Here is an 18,094-nt window from a genome sequence, read left to right on the forward strand (position 1 = left end):
AGACTGAATTGTCATTATCAGGAAAATAAATACAAAGTGAATGTGCAAAGCTATCTACCCATTTATTTTCCTCTGCTTATCCAGTTCAGGGTCATGGGCCAAGGTGTCTTGTGCCTAACCCAGCTGTCATAGGTGAGAGGCAGGGCAATTTATACCTGCAGCCAGTTTAGAGTCACCCACCAATTAAAAAGCATGTATTTGGACTGTGAGCGGAAACCAGAGTACCTGAAGAGAACCCACACAGAAAAGACCCAATGTTCTATATAAACCCAGTACCCTCCTACGAGGTAACAATGCTATCCATCACATCACTGTTCCACCAATGTACACCGATCAGGCATTTCATTATGACCACCAGCCTAATGTTGTGTTGCTCCCTTTTTTGCTGCCAAAATAGCTGTGACCTGTCACGTCATGGACTCCACTCGACCCGTGACCCTGTGCTGTGGTATCTGGCACTAAGAGGTTAGCAACAGATCCTTTAAGTCCTGTAAGTTGTGAGGTGGAGCCTCCATGGATTGGACTTGTTTGTCCAGCACATCCCACAGATGCTCGATTGGATTGAGATCTGGAGAATTTGGAGGCCGAGTCAACACCTCAAACTTGTTGTTGTGTTCCTTGTTTTGTGCATTATCTTGCTGAAAGTGGCAACAGCCATCAGGGAGCACCGTTTCCATGATGGGGTGTATATGATCCGTAACAATGCTTAGGTAGGTCGTGCGTGTCAAAGTAACATCCTCGTGGAAGACAGGACCCAAGGTTTGCATGTAGAACATCGCCCAAACCATCACACTGCCTTCAGCAGCTTGCCTTAGTCCCATAATGCACCCTGGTGCCAGGTGTTCTTCAGGTAAATGACACACAGCCTTGTGACATTAAAAGAAAACTGTTATTCATCAAACCAGCCCACCTTCATTGTTGGTGCTTTCAGTCGTGGATAGTCCTGCACCTATGCACCCCATGCACATCAAACTGTGATACACTTTGTATTCTGACACCTTTCTATCAGAAACAGAATGAACTTTTTCAGAAATTTGAGCTACAGTAGCTCATCTGTTTGATCATAATGCAGGTGCCAGCCTTCGCTCGCCACGTGCATTAGTGAGCCTTGACCGCCCATTGTCCTGTTGCTGGTTCATCACTGACCACTCCACAGTTTAGCGCTTGTCAGACTCATTTAACTTCCTTAAGCTTGCCCAATTTTCTTTCTTCTAACACGCCAACATTGAGGACACAATGTTCACTTGCTACCTCATATATCCCACCTAGTAACAGGTGCCATGATGAAGAGAAAATTATTCACGTCACCTGTCAGTGGTCAGAATGTGATGCCTGACCAGTGTATAAACATTCCTTTTTCTGAAAAAGTGAGTTATGTACAACAACATGCATAACAGTTCAGGTTCTGAAGTAGCTGGCTGCAGTGCAAAACTATCAAATGCCTATAATTTGACGTATTATGTAACAACTGAAATCCAATATTGAGCAAGAACTGAGTAAACATTTGCTTTTCAAAATGACAGCAACTGGTTCCCTCAGTTTTTAAAAGAAGAGGTGATGCAATGCAGTGGTAAACCTTCTCCTGTACCAACTTTGTCGAATCGTGAGGTTGGCATCAAATTCAGATTTTACATGTTGCCGACACCATTTTCTAACATTTCTAGCATTTATTAAAACAATATATTTAATACACCTGAGTCTTAATCAGTAATGGCAGTGTTATAGAGCACAAACAGTAAATAGACGCACAAAGTCATAGCGTCACCTAAAATTGCAGTGCTCCACCTCCCTTGTGTTACAGTAATTTTCAGCCAGTGGTCGGACATATTCAGCAGCTTCCAATTTGCGTGACTCATTTGTGTCTATAGACCCACAAAATCTGAGAAGTGACTGTTTCTTTCCTTTCTTCATAGATCAGGAAGCTTATGTCTGAATCAACATGAACTGGAGCAGATCTGCTCTTCAATTCCAAACCAGCAGCTGCGCTTTTCTTTATTTTTATTTACTCACTAGAGCCGCTTCTGCTGTCGCTAACTCTAAGATGCCTTTTCCAGTTTTGAATCAAACCCTCCTGTGTTTTTTTTCCTTGCTATACTGGTCAACTATAATAATCGCTCCTAGGAAAAGGCATTACCCTGATCTAAAAGGGGTGTGTGGCCAATGGCAGCCAGGTGAATTTAAAGCTGCAAACACAAAAACAGGAGATTCTGAAGAGAGCTTAAAAAAACAGGCTCATCTAGTCATGACAGAATAAATGATCTGTTTTAAGCAGAATCTAGAACAGCGTTTTCTGGGCCATAATCAGTCAACAAGTCTGATACTCGGCTGATTTTTCAGTGCATTCCCAGTAGTTCAGCTTTTCGTCCTCAGTGCTCGTGAACTGAAATTAGACACATCCAGCCAGGAGCCGAGAAGTGGGCCCAAGTTTCAAACTTGGGTTGTTTTCAATTACTATAGCAGTGCACAGTTAAACCCACAGCTAAGTAGTTGCCTGTGTGCGGTCGGTGCCGCTCGCCACTCTGGTAGGGTTGGGATGTGAATGGGTTTGTTGGGCATCCCGTGTGTTTTGTGCTGTGGGTGCGTGTGTGTATGCGTTTCCTCTGTGCTCAGCCTTTGATACTGTCTGTCCTGCCAAGCAGAAATGGTTTCCTGTGGTTCAGAGCTACCCAGGTGGAAGAGCAGCTTGGAGGTTAGGGTGCAAATATGACCACTAAGTGTCTGAGCTCCTCACTCATCTTTGACCCACATCAGTGTTGATTGGCTTATGGTGCACTCCATGTCCAAGATCCAAGTCAGAACTCCCCCTTAAATCAGACTTCCAACTTGGAACCCCACCAACCCCATACCCAACTAATGCGCATGTAAAGGTTTAAATGTTGCAGTCTGTACTAAAGCTGTTGTGCATTTATGACTCGCTAAAGAAGCCATACACTTAGAACTCACTCTAGAATGTAGTGTGAAGCGCTTTGGGGTCCTTAGGGACTAGAAAAGCACTATACAAATGCAGGCCATTTTACCAACTGACCAGGCTCTATGCATAAGCATGCTGCGGCACTGCAGCGTAATGCCAGTGATACATGAGTGGCTCTAAACTGCTAAGGAGCAAAATAAATACATTTTTCCTTGCTGCTCCAACTCTACCACTACAACACACTCAACTCCAGTATATTGCCAGTCTAATGTAGTATGAAATCTAAGAAATCTTTGCTCATAACACTTTCCACTCAATGATATATTGATCTAAAAAAGACACACAAAAAATGTTTAATAATTCACATTTCTACGTGGGCTGGACCAATGAAACAACATGATGTAAAATTGCAGAAAAAGTTATGATAGTTTTTGACTTTCATTTTTGTTAAGTCATAGAAAATGTCCTTGTTTTTAAAAAATGGACTGTCATTTAATTGTTTATCTGTTATTTAATTACTTTGGTCTAGCATGAATTACAATGGGGCTATTTATCAGTAGGAAACCTGGCGTGGAGTCCTCACTGGGCTGATTCTGGCCCCCAGGCCTTATCTTTGAACCCTTGTGTTGCACTGTAGCTGTCAGTATGATTCAAAAACAATGATGTATATCCGAAACCACAATGTTTAGCTAAGTTCTGAGCATGTCATAGGAAGGAATAGCACAATAAGGGACTGATATCTGAAGCAGCACAGGAGCTGATCTAGCTGTAGTCAGTCTGTCAGTCTTAGAGGCTGGATTCTTGCAAAAAGAGACACTTTTGTAGGCATGAGCTTGCTCACTGCAGCAGACACACAGCTAAACTCTAACTGTCTGACATCTCCAGACCAAACAATGTATCACTGGTGGTTTGAATAACAGTTTAAGGGCATTGCTATAAAAGCTGCTCTCATGCTATGCAGCCCAACCCAGAAAGACATTTTCTCATTAGGTTGTGGAGAGCTTTGAAATGAAAGGAAACATGGTTAGGGTTTGCTTTTGTGTCATTGTGAGTTCTCGGAGGGGTTAGATGGGTTTAATTACATTCAAACTAAAATATTTAAAGCTTTAAAAGTCATTGTTTGAACTCTAACAGATTGGTCTACAAACACGAGCCACGAGTGAAGTGCCTCTTACCTGAAGAGAAATCTAGTTAAATGACCACACTGATTCTTTATTTAATATAAAGAGATTGACTTGCACACACATTATTCACAACCCTGCTGGGTCTGATTGGCGTACAGCACCGGCCCCAACAATTTAAATGATTCAGATTTGCTGAGTGGAGGTTTTCCAGCGAGTGTGTCAATTCAATTGCCTGAAAGAGGCTGAGTGAAATGATTTAAACAGTTGATAGAAATAATTTAAGGAGGGAGGTGTGCCTGTCACGCCAGGTCCACTTTTAATGTGTTATCTTGATTTAAATTGAAGCTGCCTGTAAAGATGAATGGAAAGCAGTAATTATCAATCCAGCCTCACCAAGATATGCCACGCTGGAGAAAGAACGTCGATCCAGAAATAAAAATGTGATTGAGTTAAGCTCCATTACTTGTTTTATAACACAGTATATGCTGTTTTTGAAGGCCATGAAACGGGTACCAGAGTCTCCTGTGTAGCTCTGTTGATGCGCATGTCATTTATCCTCATCTGTGTCACCACAATCATCAGCAGCAGCCGCAGAAGCAGGAGGGTAATAATAAACCTCATCAGCTCAGGAGGTCGACCTTCCTTCATTAGAATTAATTTATCTCTCAGCTTCTCCGACTTAAAGTTGGAAGAATTCATCTTAAGAACCCTTTTCACCCAGAGGTTTTGTTTGTATGTTTTAAGATTTAACATCTGTCTGTTTTATGCCCATTTCCTATTTTAGAGAGGAACAAAGCTGTGAGGCAGAGTGAGTGACGATTGGCTCCATTGGGTTCATGCTATAGACTGTAAACAAAAGATGGATCCAGAGACTGTGACATCATCTGTTGGTTAGTGGGGCCCATCCTTAAGAGAAACTGACTTAAACTGCATGCTCATATGATAGAGACTCATCAGTCGCACCATATCCTTGACCCATTTGGCCTTTTGGACTCTAAATGGGACAGTAATTTACAGCTGTGAGAAGAGGTGAAGCAAACGAAATGAACAAATGAAACATGTTGTTTTCATGATTCGGCTGTGTAGCAGGCAGGAAGTGGACCCAAACGCAAGCTCACAGAGGCAGGAATGAACTCAAAACACAGCTTTATTGCTGGAGGGAAACGGCGAAACAAACTGATAAGAAACTACACTGGGAAGCAATACACTAGCACACAGAGAAACACACGGCCATGAATGAGGGAGAATGCAACACTGAACAGAGGGAGACGCGAACATAAATACACAGAGGTTTAACGAGGGAGGTGGGAGCACACGGGGAACACAGCTGACACAGATAATCGTAACGAGACAGGGCAGGAGCAACACAACATGACGCATACTGACGGGAGACTGTCAAAGTAAAACAGGAAGTACACAGAGGCGCAGACAGGAGGAGAGAGGGAGCACGGGGAGAGCACAGACATAACGGGCTGGGGAAAACAGGGAATAAAACAAGAGGGGAAACGAGGGCTCACAGATACACAGAGGGGCACACAGGGGGTAAAAGTCACAAGGGGAAGTCACATAAGGAACAAAATACAAAAATACATGAAACTAAGAATGCTGGGCCAACATGGCCCAGGATCATGACAGCTGTAGTCAATAAGACTTGAAACTGGTGATTGACACCATAAACTCTTTAGAAAAGACTTGACGTACCTATCTTCTCCACTTAAACAAAAGTAACTGTGACATGTTTGTTGCTCATATTCGGATGAATAACGCTATGTTATATTTTCTGGGATTTTTTAATATCTTCTAAAATTATTGACATTATCAAGTAAACCCAGTTCACCAAATGTGGATAAGCCTTTTTCTGTAACTCGCTCCACATGAACAAAATTGAGATCTGTTATATCATCCAGCTTTAACTGCAGGTTTATTCTTAAACAGTAGCGGGGGCCTTATCAGTGGACCGACTTTATCTGTATTTTCAGTCGTTACATTTGCTTTAAGCATCCTTATAAAGGGTGTAACCACTTTTGACTCCTGAGATTTTCTCTTTGTCATGTTTTAAACCTAATCAAATATATCACAACCACGCCAAGTTCTTCAGGCTAAATGGTGGCAACATGATTGTGTTTTCTCAGAGTACAGGGAGGGAACTTCTGGAAACATTACACTTTTCATGTTTCCGCATCACTTCATTGTAAATGTTCATTAACACCACGTGAAAGTATATACAGTGTACAGGGCAAGGATTTGCAACGGTCCAAAACACACTCCGCTCATTCGCTCCTCTTGTATTTGTTTTCAGCACACTCACTCTCACTCCACTCCACACCAGGGAAACAGATCGGGGGTACCAGACGAGTCCGAGGCCCTAAGCACAAGAGAACTGCAGTTAGCATAAACAGAGTAATCACACGAGAAACAGGGTTTATCGTGGCTGTACTGACAAGAGTAACTCAACGATCCAGCAAAGAAGCCTTCTGAGCCCTCAGCTTAAATAGCCCAGGAGTCCAGGTAATCAGGTAAATTCACAGCAGGTGCGTGGGCCAAGGGCGGGAGCCCAGCTGAGCTGGTGAGAGAGGCAGACAGGTGAGAGAGAGGAGAGGGAGGGGGAGAGAGACACAAACTAAAATCAACATGTAGCCTGAAACCTAGGTCCACCAAGGAGACACAGAGACCATGACATTGTTTGAGATACCTTCAAAGAGACATGAATCACTTTTTTTCCAGTGACATGAACGTACATTACATTACATCCACTGGTGTACAGTAATTTTTACCTTCATTTTACTGAACATACTATTCATCAGTTTTCTTTCTCTCTGCAAGAAAATAAACTAACTAAATAATTTCAAAGTGTGTGTTGGATCAGCGTTAGCTCCTGTGCACAGGATCGGTCTTGATCAAGTTCACTCTTAATGCAGACAGTCACTCAAACACACACTATGCCTGTGAGTGTCTTAAGGCACTGGTACAAAGATCTTTCAGTTCATTACCTGGTTAAAAACAAGAAGTATAATTCCAGCAGGGCCTTTAAAGTCAGACAGAGAAATGCAGCAGCAGATACTAAAGTGTGGGATATTCCTTTTACAGGTGACCAACTGCTGAGAAGAAAAAGTGCTCAGCTCACAAATACAAAGCTAAAAACAAGTAGATAAAAAAATGGAGAGAAACCAGGATTCATCGTTTATCACTTTTTATTTAATCAAGCTCTACTTTTTGCAGCCCTTAGTCAGTGTCTTTCGTTTTTGTGACTCACGCCGAGGTCAAATTATTGGGGCAAGGGCTGTTTTGTCAAAACTGATGTCCTATTCAGTGTTACGCATCACAGTCAGCTCATGACCTGCTTTAAAAATATGACTCATTCGTATGACACTGAATGGTTAAAAACACAAAGCAAAACAAACAGAAAGATAGAAACACTACCTAGTCTTTCACAGCGTGGTTAGTGGATATGCTGCACCTGTCACTCAGACACTGTGTTTACACCACACCAAGACCTTTTAGGCCACATGATTATAGCCTGCTTTCTGACCAGCTTTGCATCTTGGCTTGTTCTCGTGTCACCGTGTCTGTCTGATGCATCATTTTTTCCTTCTGTCGCTTTCATTTCTTTTGCTGAAAGCCCGTTCTCTACCATCTGGTGATGATGATAATCATGATGATGATGATGAAATCCATTTATAGGTCTGTGTTCTGCTGTCATGATGTTCTTAGACTAGCAGAGCAAGTACACAAAGCTCCCTCACAGTGGCTTTTACATAATTTTACATAATGTCTTTCAAAATCAGAAAGAATATCACGTATTTGCTAGTTTAATTCACACGTAGTTCATTGTTTTGGTTTTTCTGGAGAATTTCAGGAGCGTGACCACGCCTGCAAACATGCTCCTTCCGGTTCTCATCTACATAGGTTACCCCAGTTCTACAAGCTGTTCATTATCATTTATGTGCCCTATCCTCTCTGCCCTTTTTCTTTTACTTCTTCACTTCTCAAGATTCAAGAGCTTTATTGTCAATACAACAGTATACAGAGCATACAGCTTACAACAAGGCTGTTTCACCCCAAGCCCCTCATGGTGTATATAAAAGATATATCTCCAAGAGATATAAAACTAGAAATTACAAATAAATAACATGCTAAATTTCGGTAAAATTAAGGGATAAAAAGGTACTAATTACTAACTATACAGTACTATATTATACAAGACTATACTACTACTGCCAGATGGGAAGAGGGAGAACAATGCATGTGAGGGGTGGAAAGTGCCTTTCACTATGCTGTTTGCACGTCGGATGATGTGCCTATTTAGTACATGAGGATCTGCCTGGGGGATGCTGCCAGTCCCCTTCGAGGCCTTCTCCAAACTGCAGCTCAATTCATGTCCAAGCCAATCACCTTTACCTACTAAAATGCTGTTAAACCTACAATGCGGACATGGGCCCAGCAAGTGAATTGCCTTTAAAGTAAATTCAAAACTTAACTTTGAACTTTGAAGTATCCATTGAGCAGCAGTTCTCTGGTTGAAAATACCTTTTTGATGAGGTCAGAGAATGGTCAGAGTGCTTTGAGCTGATTAAAAGGCAACAGTAGCTCAAATAATCCCGCATTACAGCTGTGGTATGCGTAACAATTGGACGAATCTCTGAACACACAACAAGTCAAATCCTGAACCATCAGACATGCTGCCTACAGCAGCGGAAGACCATGACGGGTGTTATTCCAGTCAGCTAGCAACAAGAAGCTGTTCACACAGGCTTGATTTCTGTTGCAACATTCAGATGGTAGGGTCAGAATTTGGATTAAAGATAATGATAATAATGATAATGTCACAAAGTAATCATCTCAAACCTGCTTCCTGAACACGACGATGAGTTCAAACTCAAATGGCCTCCACAGTCACCTGATCTCACTCCAATAGGGCACCTTTGGGAAATTCTCAGCCAACAAGTCAACAAGTCAGGTCAATATGAACCAAAATCTCTGAGGAATGTTTCCATCACCTTGTTGAATCTATGCCATGAAGAATTAGGGCACCTCTGAAGGTGTCAGGGGGCGCAACCAAGTGCTAGCAAGGTGTATGTAATGAAGCATCTGGAGAGTGTGTCACATGTCCATATCTCACACAGGTTCATGCTCCCACTCTGCACTGTTTGTGTGGCGAGTGGGAGCAGTGGATCTGTTATTGGTGATAGCTCAGGAAAATGATAGGATGATCTGAATGTGAAGAAAATTGCAAAACCCATTGACAGCACAACACAAGAAGAAATATTAGAATCCATGTCATCTGTCTATTCTGCCTTGGTCCAGAACTTTGAATCAGCACACACTGCTCTGTTGAGTAATTCATGTGGCATTGTGAGAGGAAACAGCGCTTTCTCTGCTGAAAAGTAATCAGTCCAGTGAATGCTGTGGGAATGCTATTGATTAGCACTGCAGCACCATGGCTGTAAAGCAGGGGGACGTTGATGTTCAGTGACTGGTTAGTGTAATGTGAAACCCCTCCCCCTCAGTGCAAAGAGTTGACAACTTGGCCTCATGTCGGGCGAACGCCTATTGTTGTGGCTCCAGCTCAAGTAGTAGAGAGGTTTGTCCTCCTGATGCACGGTGACGCAAGCCCACCTTAGCTGGGAAAAAAAGGAAATGTTCATCTATAAATCTGTGTCTCTCAGTCTCACAGACCAGAGCAGCTATCAAATGCTTTATTTTATCTACTGATCAATTTATCCATCCATAAAGTGATGTCATTGCCATGACAACATATAAGATGCAAAACAAAGCCAATTGATTACTTGATTATTTCAGAAGCATAGAAGCAAATCTCTAACAGCACATGATTGAAGAAGTGGTGAAGATGGTAGTAACTGAAATCCAAAAAGGTGTTTCAAGGATGAGCATCTTATTGCAACTGAGCTCCAAGGTTTTCATGAGGCAGTGGTAGACTAAGCTGCTACACAAACAGATGGCAGATGGGAGGACAGGTTGGTGAGGGTCATTGACAAGATAGATGAGAGAGAGCGGGAGAAAGAAAAAGATGCAGACAGGTGCCATTAGGTATCAGGATAACATCCTTAGACCCACTGTTAGACTGGACTAGCCTGCTCCATTATTTTTTGCACTTTGATTTTCGAGTTGCCTTTGAATTCAGCCTTGTGAAGTTGATAATTTTCATTTCCATCAAACAATGTGGCATCCTTTTGTTTCTTACACCTTACCCAGTCCTTATAGATATCCAGCTTAATTTTTCCCCATTGAGATCTGATGTTTTCAAAGTTTTTCTTTAACTTTTTTTAAAGCAGTGTACATGTTTCCGTGGCTGTTGCCTAGCAGCACAGGCTGTCTTGATCATTTCTGATTTGTGGAAACTGTGGAAGATCAAAGTCAGTCAAAACTAGAGCAGACTGAAGCCATTATACTGTTAAGATGTGCAGCACATAGCCGTCATTCAGTTACAACCATGAGGTCACTTAGAGTCCAAGCCCTTATGTCTGGACGCTGAGCAAATAAATATGAATGTACCCCACAACGAGCAATCGCCTGGGGAGGATGTAATGGGCCAAAAGGGTCAGAGAGAAAAGCTCCCAGAATCAGTTATTGAGACTATTTATAGAGAGATAACCGTGCAACAGCAGGTGGTGTTGAAAGAGACCGTCCATTATTTATCAACAGTCTTTTTGTCAGCTGAGTACACTACTGACTCACTACTTATATCAATAAATGCATGCATATGTGTGTCTTTACAGCTGCCCTATATCGCTGTCTATCCTTTTCTGACCCTCTCTGTTACGATCGCCATGGGGATTTAGGTGCTGTTGTGGCTTGTTCTCAATCACTTCCTCATAGTGCTTTCTCCAGTGTCCGTTCCTGTGCATTTCCAGGGTTTGTTTAAATTATTCACATCAGGGCCATTACTAAGAACACTCACCCCCTCCTATACGATCATCTCCCCCCATCAGGATGAGATGGGTGGTCTGTTAGGATGGGAGGGGTGCCACATTTCCTGGGTTTTCGCCACAGTGGAGTAAAAGCGCCTGAGTTCTTTTACAGTGGATCCACTCACAGATGAATCACTCCCAGCAACGCTTTTTTGGGGGGTGAATTATTGAAAGCCTCTCCAATGGGATGAGAGTGCACTGTTAATCTGTGTGATTTCAGGCTTTCGTGCTGAAGTACAGATGTCCAGCAGTCAACAGTCTTTAACAGAGATGTGGTAGTGCGCTAGTCATCGGTGTCTACATCCACACTGCTGAAACGTATTATGAGTAAATGTAGTGCTTTTGCCAAGGGTGCCTAAAACACTATAGGCAAACTTCCAAAAGCAGCTTCTACAAGTGGTGTAACATTACATAAAGTTCTTCTTTTGGTATGACCCTTTGTATCACAGGTATATTATTATTGCACAGAAAACAATAAGAAGGCAGAAGGCCTTGGTATTTCTGCTGAATATGAGCTCTGCACTGTGATGTTGCAAATTCAGACCATGAGCATAGCATAAACTCAGTATGTAGTGTGAGTTAACACATTATACACATTTCTTAAAATTGGCAGGGTGTCTGCTCAGCTTCTGCCATGCTGGATGCAGGGTGGCTGCAGCTGCAGCTTTTAAAGCTTTGCAGTAACATGAAACATGACTTTTATATCATCACTTAGACATAGTGAACATCACTTGTGCCTGTCGTGTCACTCAGACATGAATCGGCCAGCGCTGTCAGCATGTTGTAAATGTTTGGCTTAAAGGGCACAGCAAAATAAGATGTTTTTTTTATTTACCAAACCAAACGATTGGAATCCATTTAATACACCATCACAATCCTAGTCAGTAATGTACTTACACTAAGGCAATGACATATTTTTGTTTCCAGCATGAGTAACTACCAAGAAACCTGACCTCTGCTTTTAAATCAGCTAGCGTTCTCGGATTTTTCTAGAAATTGACTCTTTCCAGGCGGCTGTCTGATGCTGAGCAGCCAACCGCACAACAATTTGCTTATCACGACTCGCTCTCAATCATTGTGGCCTCACTCTCTGTTCTTCTTTCAGCCGACTTAAAAAAATCACACTTCGTGAACTCTGGCCTCCTGCTGACAGTGCTGAGCTGGCGGTCGGCCTCCAGCCCACCACTCAGTTGCGTGCCGTATCTTTGTCATTTATCTAAATCCCAGAAATCAATTACAGCACTCCAAGGTGCCAGGGTGAGGGATTTGAGTTTTAATTTACTCCTTGCTCCTCAGGCACTGGCACATGCCCCTCTCCTGGCATTGAGGCTTATTGAATTAAGCAGAGGTAGACAATTCTCAGGCTTTACATATCTCGGATATTGGCAGCTGCACATTTTTGTGTTTACATTTCCCAGTGTTGCTTTTGTAGATATGACTGGCCTTGGTTTTTATTTCGATTTCATTTTGGGGTCTTTTCTCTGTTTAGCAACTTAGTTTGTTCTTGGCAGTGTTCTTCTTCTGACTGACTCTATAAGTCAGAGGGGCCAGTTCTTTGGAGTTCCCCTTACCAGATTAATTTAATACTGGATTAGTGTGCCAAAATCAAAAGAATTTACTTTAAAGTATCCATAACAAAGTCCATATGCACTCTGAGACTCTCCTTTTCCCTTTGGTCCAGCTAAATTAACAGTCTTCACAATGAAAATGCATCAGAATTCACCAGTTCAAACAGATCTGGATTGAAAACGCGCTACATTGTGTTCCCAACACATTCTCATTCCCAGGACATCAAAGAAACAGAAGAAATTTTTCATCCAGGATTTTATTTTCAAAATCTATTCAGGTAGTTTTGGTGGCTATACTGAGTCAAACTGAAAAAACAAAACAACTATCATTGACCTCAAGTTTGACGCGGGACACAAGCTCCATTCTTCTGGGTGAAAGTCTCATGTGTGGCCCACATATCCACCATGACCCTGTGTTTTTTTCATCCTACTTCTACTTAGGGACAAGCCATGTTATTGTATTTGTCCACACAGTTACAAGGCTACAATATCACAGATATATGACTGGTCAGTTGCAACAAGAAGGGTGGGGTGATACCACCCTTCTTGTGTTACCATGTAAAACTATGAAGACCCAGTGTGTAACAGCAGCCTAACAGCCACAGGGATGCAGTAACGTTAGAAGCACTGCCACCAGTGATAGGTCAGCACTAGCCCCACGAGGGAACCTGCTGTTAAAAGGTAGCCCAGATTGAAATGACTTCAATCTGACTTCAATTCTTAGCAATGTTGTTTCAAATAAAAAGAAACTATAGCTACACATATTTTCTCTATTGAAGACCACAGTTAATACTAACAGTAATGTTAATGGTGGAACATTAATGCCTGACATGTCCGGGGTCTGGTGACCCAGTGCGCTGTGATTTAGTGGTTTCTCAGTGTGTTGTATTTCTGGCTCTTTTAGTTATTCCTTAGTATTTATGGTGATTTCTAGTCTTTAGGTTTCTGTCTCCCCTGTGTTCCTTCTGTCACGTTTAATCAAGTTATGCTTTCATGTCTATGCTTCTCATCGTTTCAGTGTCAAGTCCGTGTCTCTGTGCCTGTCTCATGTTTCCTGTTTTACTTTGACGGTCTCATGTGCTATGTTAGTGTTTTCAGCTTTGCTTCCTCACGGTCTTGTTGTACGTGATTACTCCCAGCTATGCTCTCCTGCTGTCTCATTCCCTCATTATTCCTCTGTGTATTTAAGCACTTTGTCTTCGTCTGATTGTCTGCTTATCATCCATCACTAACGTCCCATGTCTCAGGTATTTGTGTGTTTCCTAGTGTTCCTGGTTTTTGTGTATTTAGTTTCCCCAGTTTAGGTTTTTGTGGTTAGTTTCTCATTTGTCTGTTTCTTATGTTTGGTTCATCTTCTGTTTTTCGGCGTCAATAAAAGGCACGGCATTTGTTATAATACAGTTACGTTTCCACATTTCGTTCATCTGTATTTGGGTCCACTGCTTTCCACTCCACACTGTCTGCCTTGACATGACATTAACAAAGCTGTTGCTGTTAGCTGGCTAACTAGCAGAGGTACCTTCTGTGCTGATGATGTGCCCTCCTCCTGCAGGGTGAAGATTAGACAGCTGTCCTCAGTTCACAACCAAGTTGAGCATTAAATGTGTGAATTGTTCCACACTTTACTTTTGAGTTTTCCAACGAGGTTAGACCCAGTCTTGGGGTCATTACTCTAAAAAGTAATGTATTACACATTACGCATAACTTGTCATAAAAAAGCAGTGCAGTTTTTTATCATACATACTCCCTGGAGAAAGTAATTTGTTATGCCATTCATTACATTAATTTTACATTACACTCTAAATTGATAGCTATATAAACCTTAGGCTACAGTTCTATATACCTGTCCCAATGAGAATACACAAGTAATCTTTCTTAGATTTTTTTTTAGGTATAAACACAAAACCAACCCAAAAGAGACTTTAAAGCAGTAATTCTACTGTACGTGTACAAATGAAAGCCATAATGCTGCTAGCCTGACTCCTTATCACTGCTGCAGTCTTCTTCCTGTTAAAAGAGAGTTTTTCTTTCCCACTGTCACCAAGTGCTCGGGTCATCAGATTGTTGGGGTTTTCTCTGTATTATTGTTGAGTCTTTACCTTACAATATAAAGCAGCTGTGTAAATAAAATAAAATTAAACTGGACTGGTAAAACAGTTTCCCCTTGGATGAGCCTCTGCTTGTCACAAATGTCGTAATGAGACACAAGCAAAATGAAAATATTTGTAAAGAGTAGGGAACATTTGTGTGTGTGTTTGCTTCAAATACTGAAAGGTAAGTGTCAGAAAAGTAGTGACATTTTATGTCGGGTTTTTTTCTCTCTTTTCCTTCGTGGCTCTATAAATAGCTGGGTGAATTTTTTTTCTCTCTCTGTTGCCTGTCTGTTTAGTTACAGTTTTATCAGGTTGAAAGATGGCACATTTTTCTGACAAGCAATTTCAAAGATAGCATCTAAATTTCAGACTTGTGCATGCCATCCCTTGAGATGGCCCCCCTGTTCTGCTGGGGTCATTTCCCAACCTGTAAAACAATTTCTTAAACCAGCAGCAGACGCAGCTTCCTCTGTGGGAACTGATATCTGACCACGATCATTTAGATAACTCTTCAGAACCCCATATCAGAAGGCACATAAGCTGCCCCCACTTCCTCACTGTGTTTAAATGTCCACGCCGTCAACAGCTACTGTTAGCACACATCTAACACCTTGCAGTCTACTGACACGGCAGGGCATGGGTTTCCAGAGAGGTGATAAGACCAACTGTGTTTGAACTCTGTGGCCTCGGTGTTGCTTTTTATCTTTCCATAAAGATAGCAGTGGAATCCATTAGCAAGCATGTGGAAGAAAAAGAGGGAGTAAAATGCTGCGCTTGATGTCAGCTCGAAATGCAAATGCACGACAGGCTGCACTCTCAAGCTCTCACTGCTTGTTGTACATAAAGCGGTAACTGGAAGATCAGCCGTGTTGAACCTCCGCTTTTGGTTAATCCTCCCGTGACAGGAAGATATGAAAGCTCCTCGACTCCATGAAAAGAGAGGAGGTAGAGGTTTGTCATTGTGCTCCTCTTAAAGCACAGTGCAGCAGGGTGGTCAGGTTTCAGGCTGGGGTCTCTGTGAGCTCAAATGCTTTCAGAAGAATAGAGTCAGCATTTGGAAATGCTGGCAAACTGCAAAGGAGTCTTCCGTTACTCTGAGTGCACCTCACAGACAAACAAACGCACACACCCTCCACCTCCCTCTCCCCTTTAGAAATTCAAAACCCCCTTTTTTAACTTTGTGAGGGGACGTCATGGTCGAGCTGCCAGCCTGGGAACAGCGGCAGCCAGTACGGGACCAGTAGCTAGAAACTTGAGGAATAGTAAACAGAGCGAGAGTGTGGGTCAACAGAGAAGGCTCAGAGAGTGCATTTCCATTTGGCTCTGCCAGCCCGGCGTAAAAAGCACCGAGATGATATGATGACTTAATGCAGTCTCAAGTACCTGACTTTTTACACCAGGCTATTGTGGGACTGATAGCGTGTGAGCAGAGGAATGCTAGCAGCAGGTCTGTATGCCACATTATGCCCTTTTAAAGCAGAACCACTTAAAGAATGTTTTCCAGCTTTTATTTTCCCCTGCCTGAAAAGGTGTGAATGAGTCAATACAGCACAGAAATATCACTGTGTGACTACGTGTCATAACGTTCAGCACTTTTAAATTTTAGTTAAAGTGTGTCATTATTAACCCCTTTAAAGCCTAAACCATCAAATAACTGCCAGAAAATTCAGTGTCTTGAGTTTTTATTAAACCTGCTGACAAATTTTAAAAAACGATTTTCATATTTTCTTTTTTTCTAATGTATTTTGTCATTTATTGAGGTTTTTCATGGGGGGGATTACACTGATGATGCAGAAGTCTCTTTCTGTGTATCAAATATGATGCACTAGGCATTAAAGCACAACAAACACTACTGTGTTCTTCTCAGCCCGTCACATAACTTTGGTTTACGCACATAGCCAAACAGATCTATACATTTTGGCAGCATTATGAAGTGAAAGGCACATTATTCAAACGTTTATTGCTTATGGTTTGTAATTAGGAAAACATGAATTCATCTGCAAACTGATGCAGAAGATTGTTCACATAGTTGTGTCGTCAGCATTGCTTATGATCCTCCCAGCGTGTTTCATCCCACACATTTAGTGTGACCTTGCAATTCTTTGGCTGCTCACTCCTTTTTTTAAACTTCTCTACTTTTATCTCCATCCAAGGCCAGCTTCCTCCCATTTGTAAGAATTTGATAAAATAAAAATAAAGGCTTCTTGAAGGGGTTATATTTAGGACGGAGCACTCTTTTAAAGGTTTTTTAAAAAGCAAAGTAAAAACGTGCAAATGCCTTTGTTCAGTGACCGAGATGGACATCGATTAACACCTAATCGGCTGTTTAACATTTGTACATGTACAGTATATTTTCTTTCTCTTCCTCTAACGCTGCTCTGTTTCCTCCTTCATTTCCACCTCATCCACTTCCTCCTTACCTCAAGCCTTGTCTCCTAAACTGAAGTCAGGGCTCTAGCACACAAAAACGTGCGTAAACATGTTGATTTATTCCTGGTATTTTTACAGTTACTCAGAAAATAAGACATGCAACCATCCTGTCTTCGGGCATCTGACACAAAGCTAGCTAAAAAAAAAAAACAGCTGGTTGTTAGCTAACAGAAAAAAAATCACACTTTCCTTCAAAAAGGTTGATTACACTCTCACATCGTATGAGAGTTTATTTATTAAGCGTCCAAATCCAACAATGTTGGATCCACTTCAAAGAAAGTTTCATTAGCTGTTGCTACTAAGCTTCACTATCTCTTCAGATTACTTTCACAAGGTTTTACAGCTTCTTCCAGAGTAGATAGATATGGACACATAACAGTTCACTACAGATGGATGGCAACCGAGGTTGTTTGTCCTACATCATCCCCCATAGCTAAGATTATACACTTGAATTAGGAAGGGGTAAAAAAAAAAACAACAGAATTCAATGGGTGGTTGTCTGCAATCTACTGACATCTACTGGTGATATTTTACTCAATTTACCTTTAAAGTACACATTTGCTGTCTCATTAACAATGCCTAACAACTTTTGCAGTATATATATAATAAATGTGAGAATGGGATAGACTTTCTGTGTTTATGTGTGGCCTCCTTTGTGCCGCAGGGCCCTGTTGGAGCTGAGGAAGTGCCGTCTCCTGATCCATCCCAGTCACAGCAGCCCAGAGTCCAGCACAGCTTTGTCCAGGAGCATTTCCAGGCACAATACAAGTGAGTTTCTAAGGATAAAATTTGATTTAAATGAAGTCGACATTAAGGACAAATCAGTTTGTCACATCTTGCTGGCTTACTATCATTACGTGAAGAGATAATGGTACAAGTGACTGCTGAAACCTTCCCTGAGTCATTAATAGACTGTATTTCAAAGATGCGGGTAACTTCCTTGAAGTGGCATTTTAATGTATGTCACAGAGGGAGACCAAGAACAAAGGAGTGGGGGCACACAAGAACACAATATAGAAAGTTAGTGGAGGAAAAAACT

General features: G+C 41.8%; 1 protein-coding gene across 2 annotated transcripts in view; it reads left to right on the forward strand.

Moving 5' to 3' along the window:
- Positions 1 to 18,094, forward strand: part of usp43b (ubiquitin specific peptidase 43b) — an 86,591-nt gene that overhangs the window by 15,554 nt on the left and 52,943 nt on the right. For both annotated transcript variants that reach the window (XM_085403231.1, XM_085403233.1), the window contains one exon: positions 17,720 to 17,823. In XM_085403231.1, coding sequence (XP_085259357.1) covers positions 17,720 to 17,823 — 104 coding nt within the window. The remainder of the gene's footprint in view (positions 1 to 17,719; positions 17,824 to 18,094) is intronic.

The sequence above is a fragment of the Rhamphochromis longiceps genome, linkage group LG4 (genome assembly GCF_057381845.1).
Source record: "Rhamphochromis longiceps isolate RC_006_pf linkage group LG4, R_longiceps_female_GT1.1, whole genome shotgun sequence".
NCBI lineage: Eukaryota > Metazoa > Chordata > Actinopteri > Cichliformes > Cichlidae > Rhamphochromis > Rhamphochromis longiceps.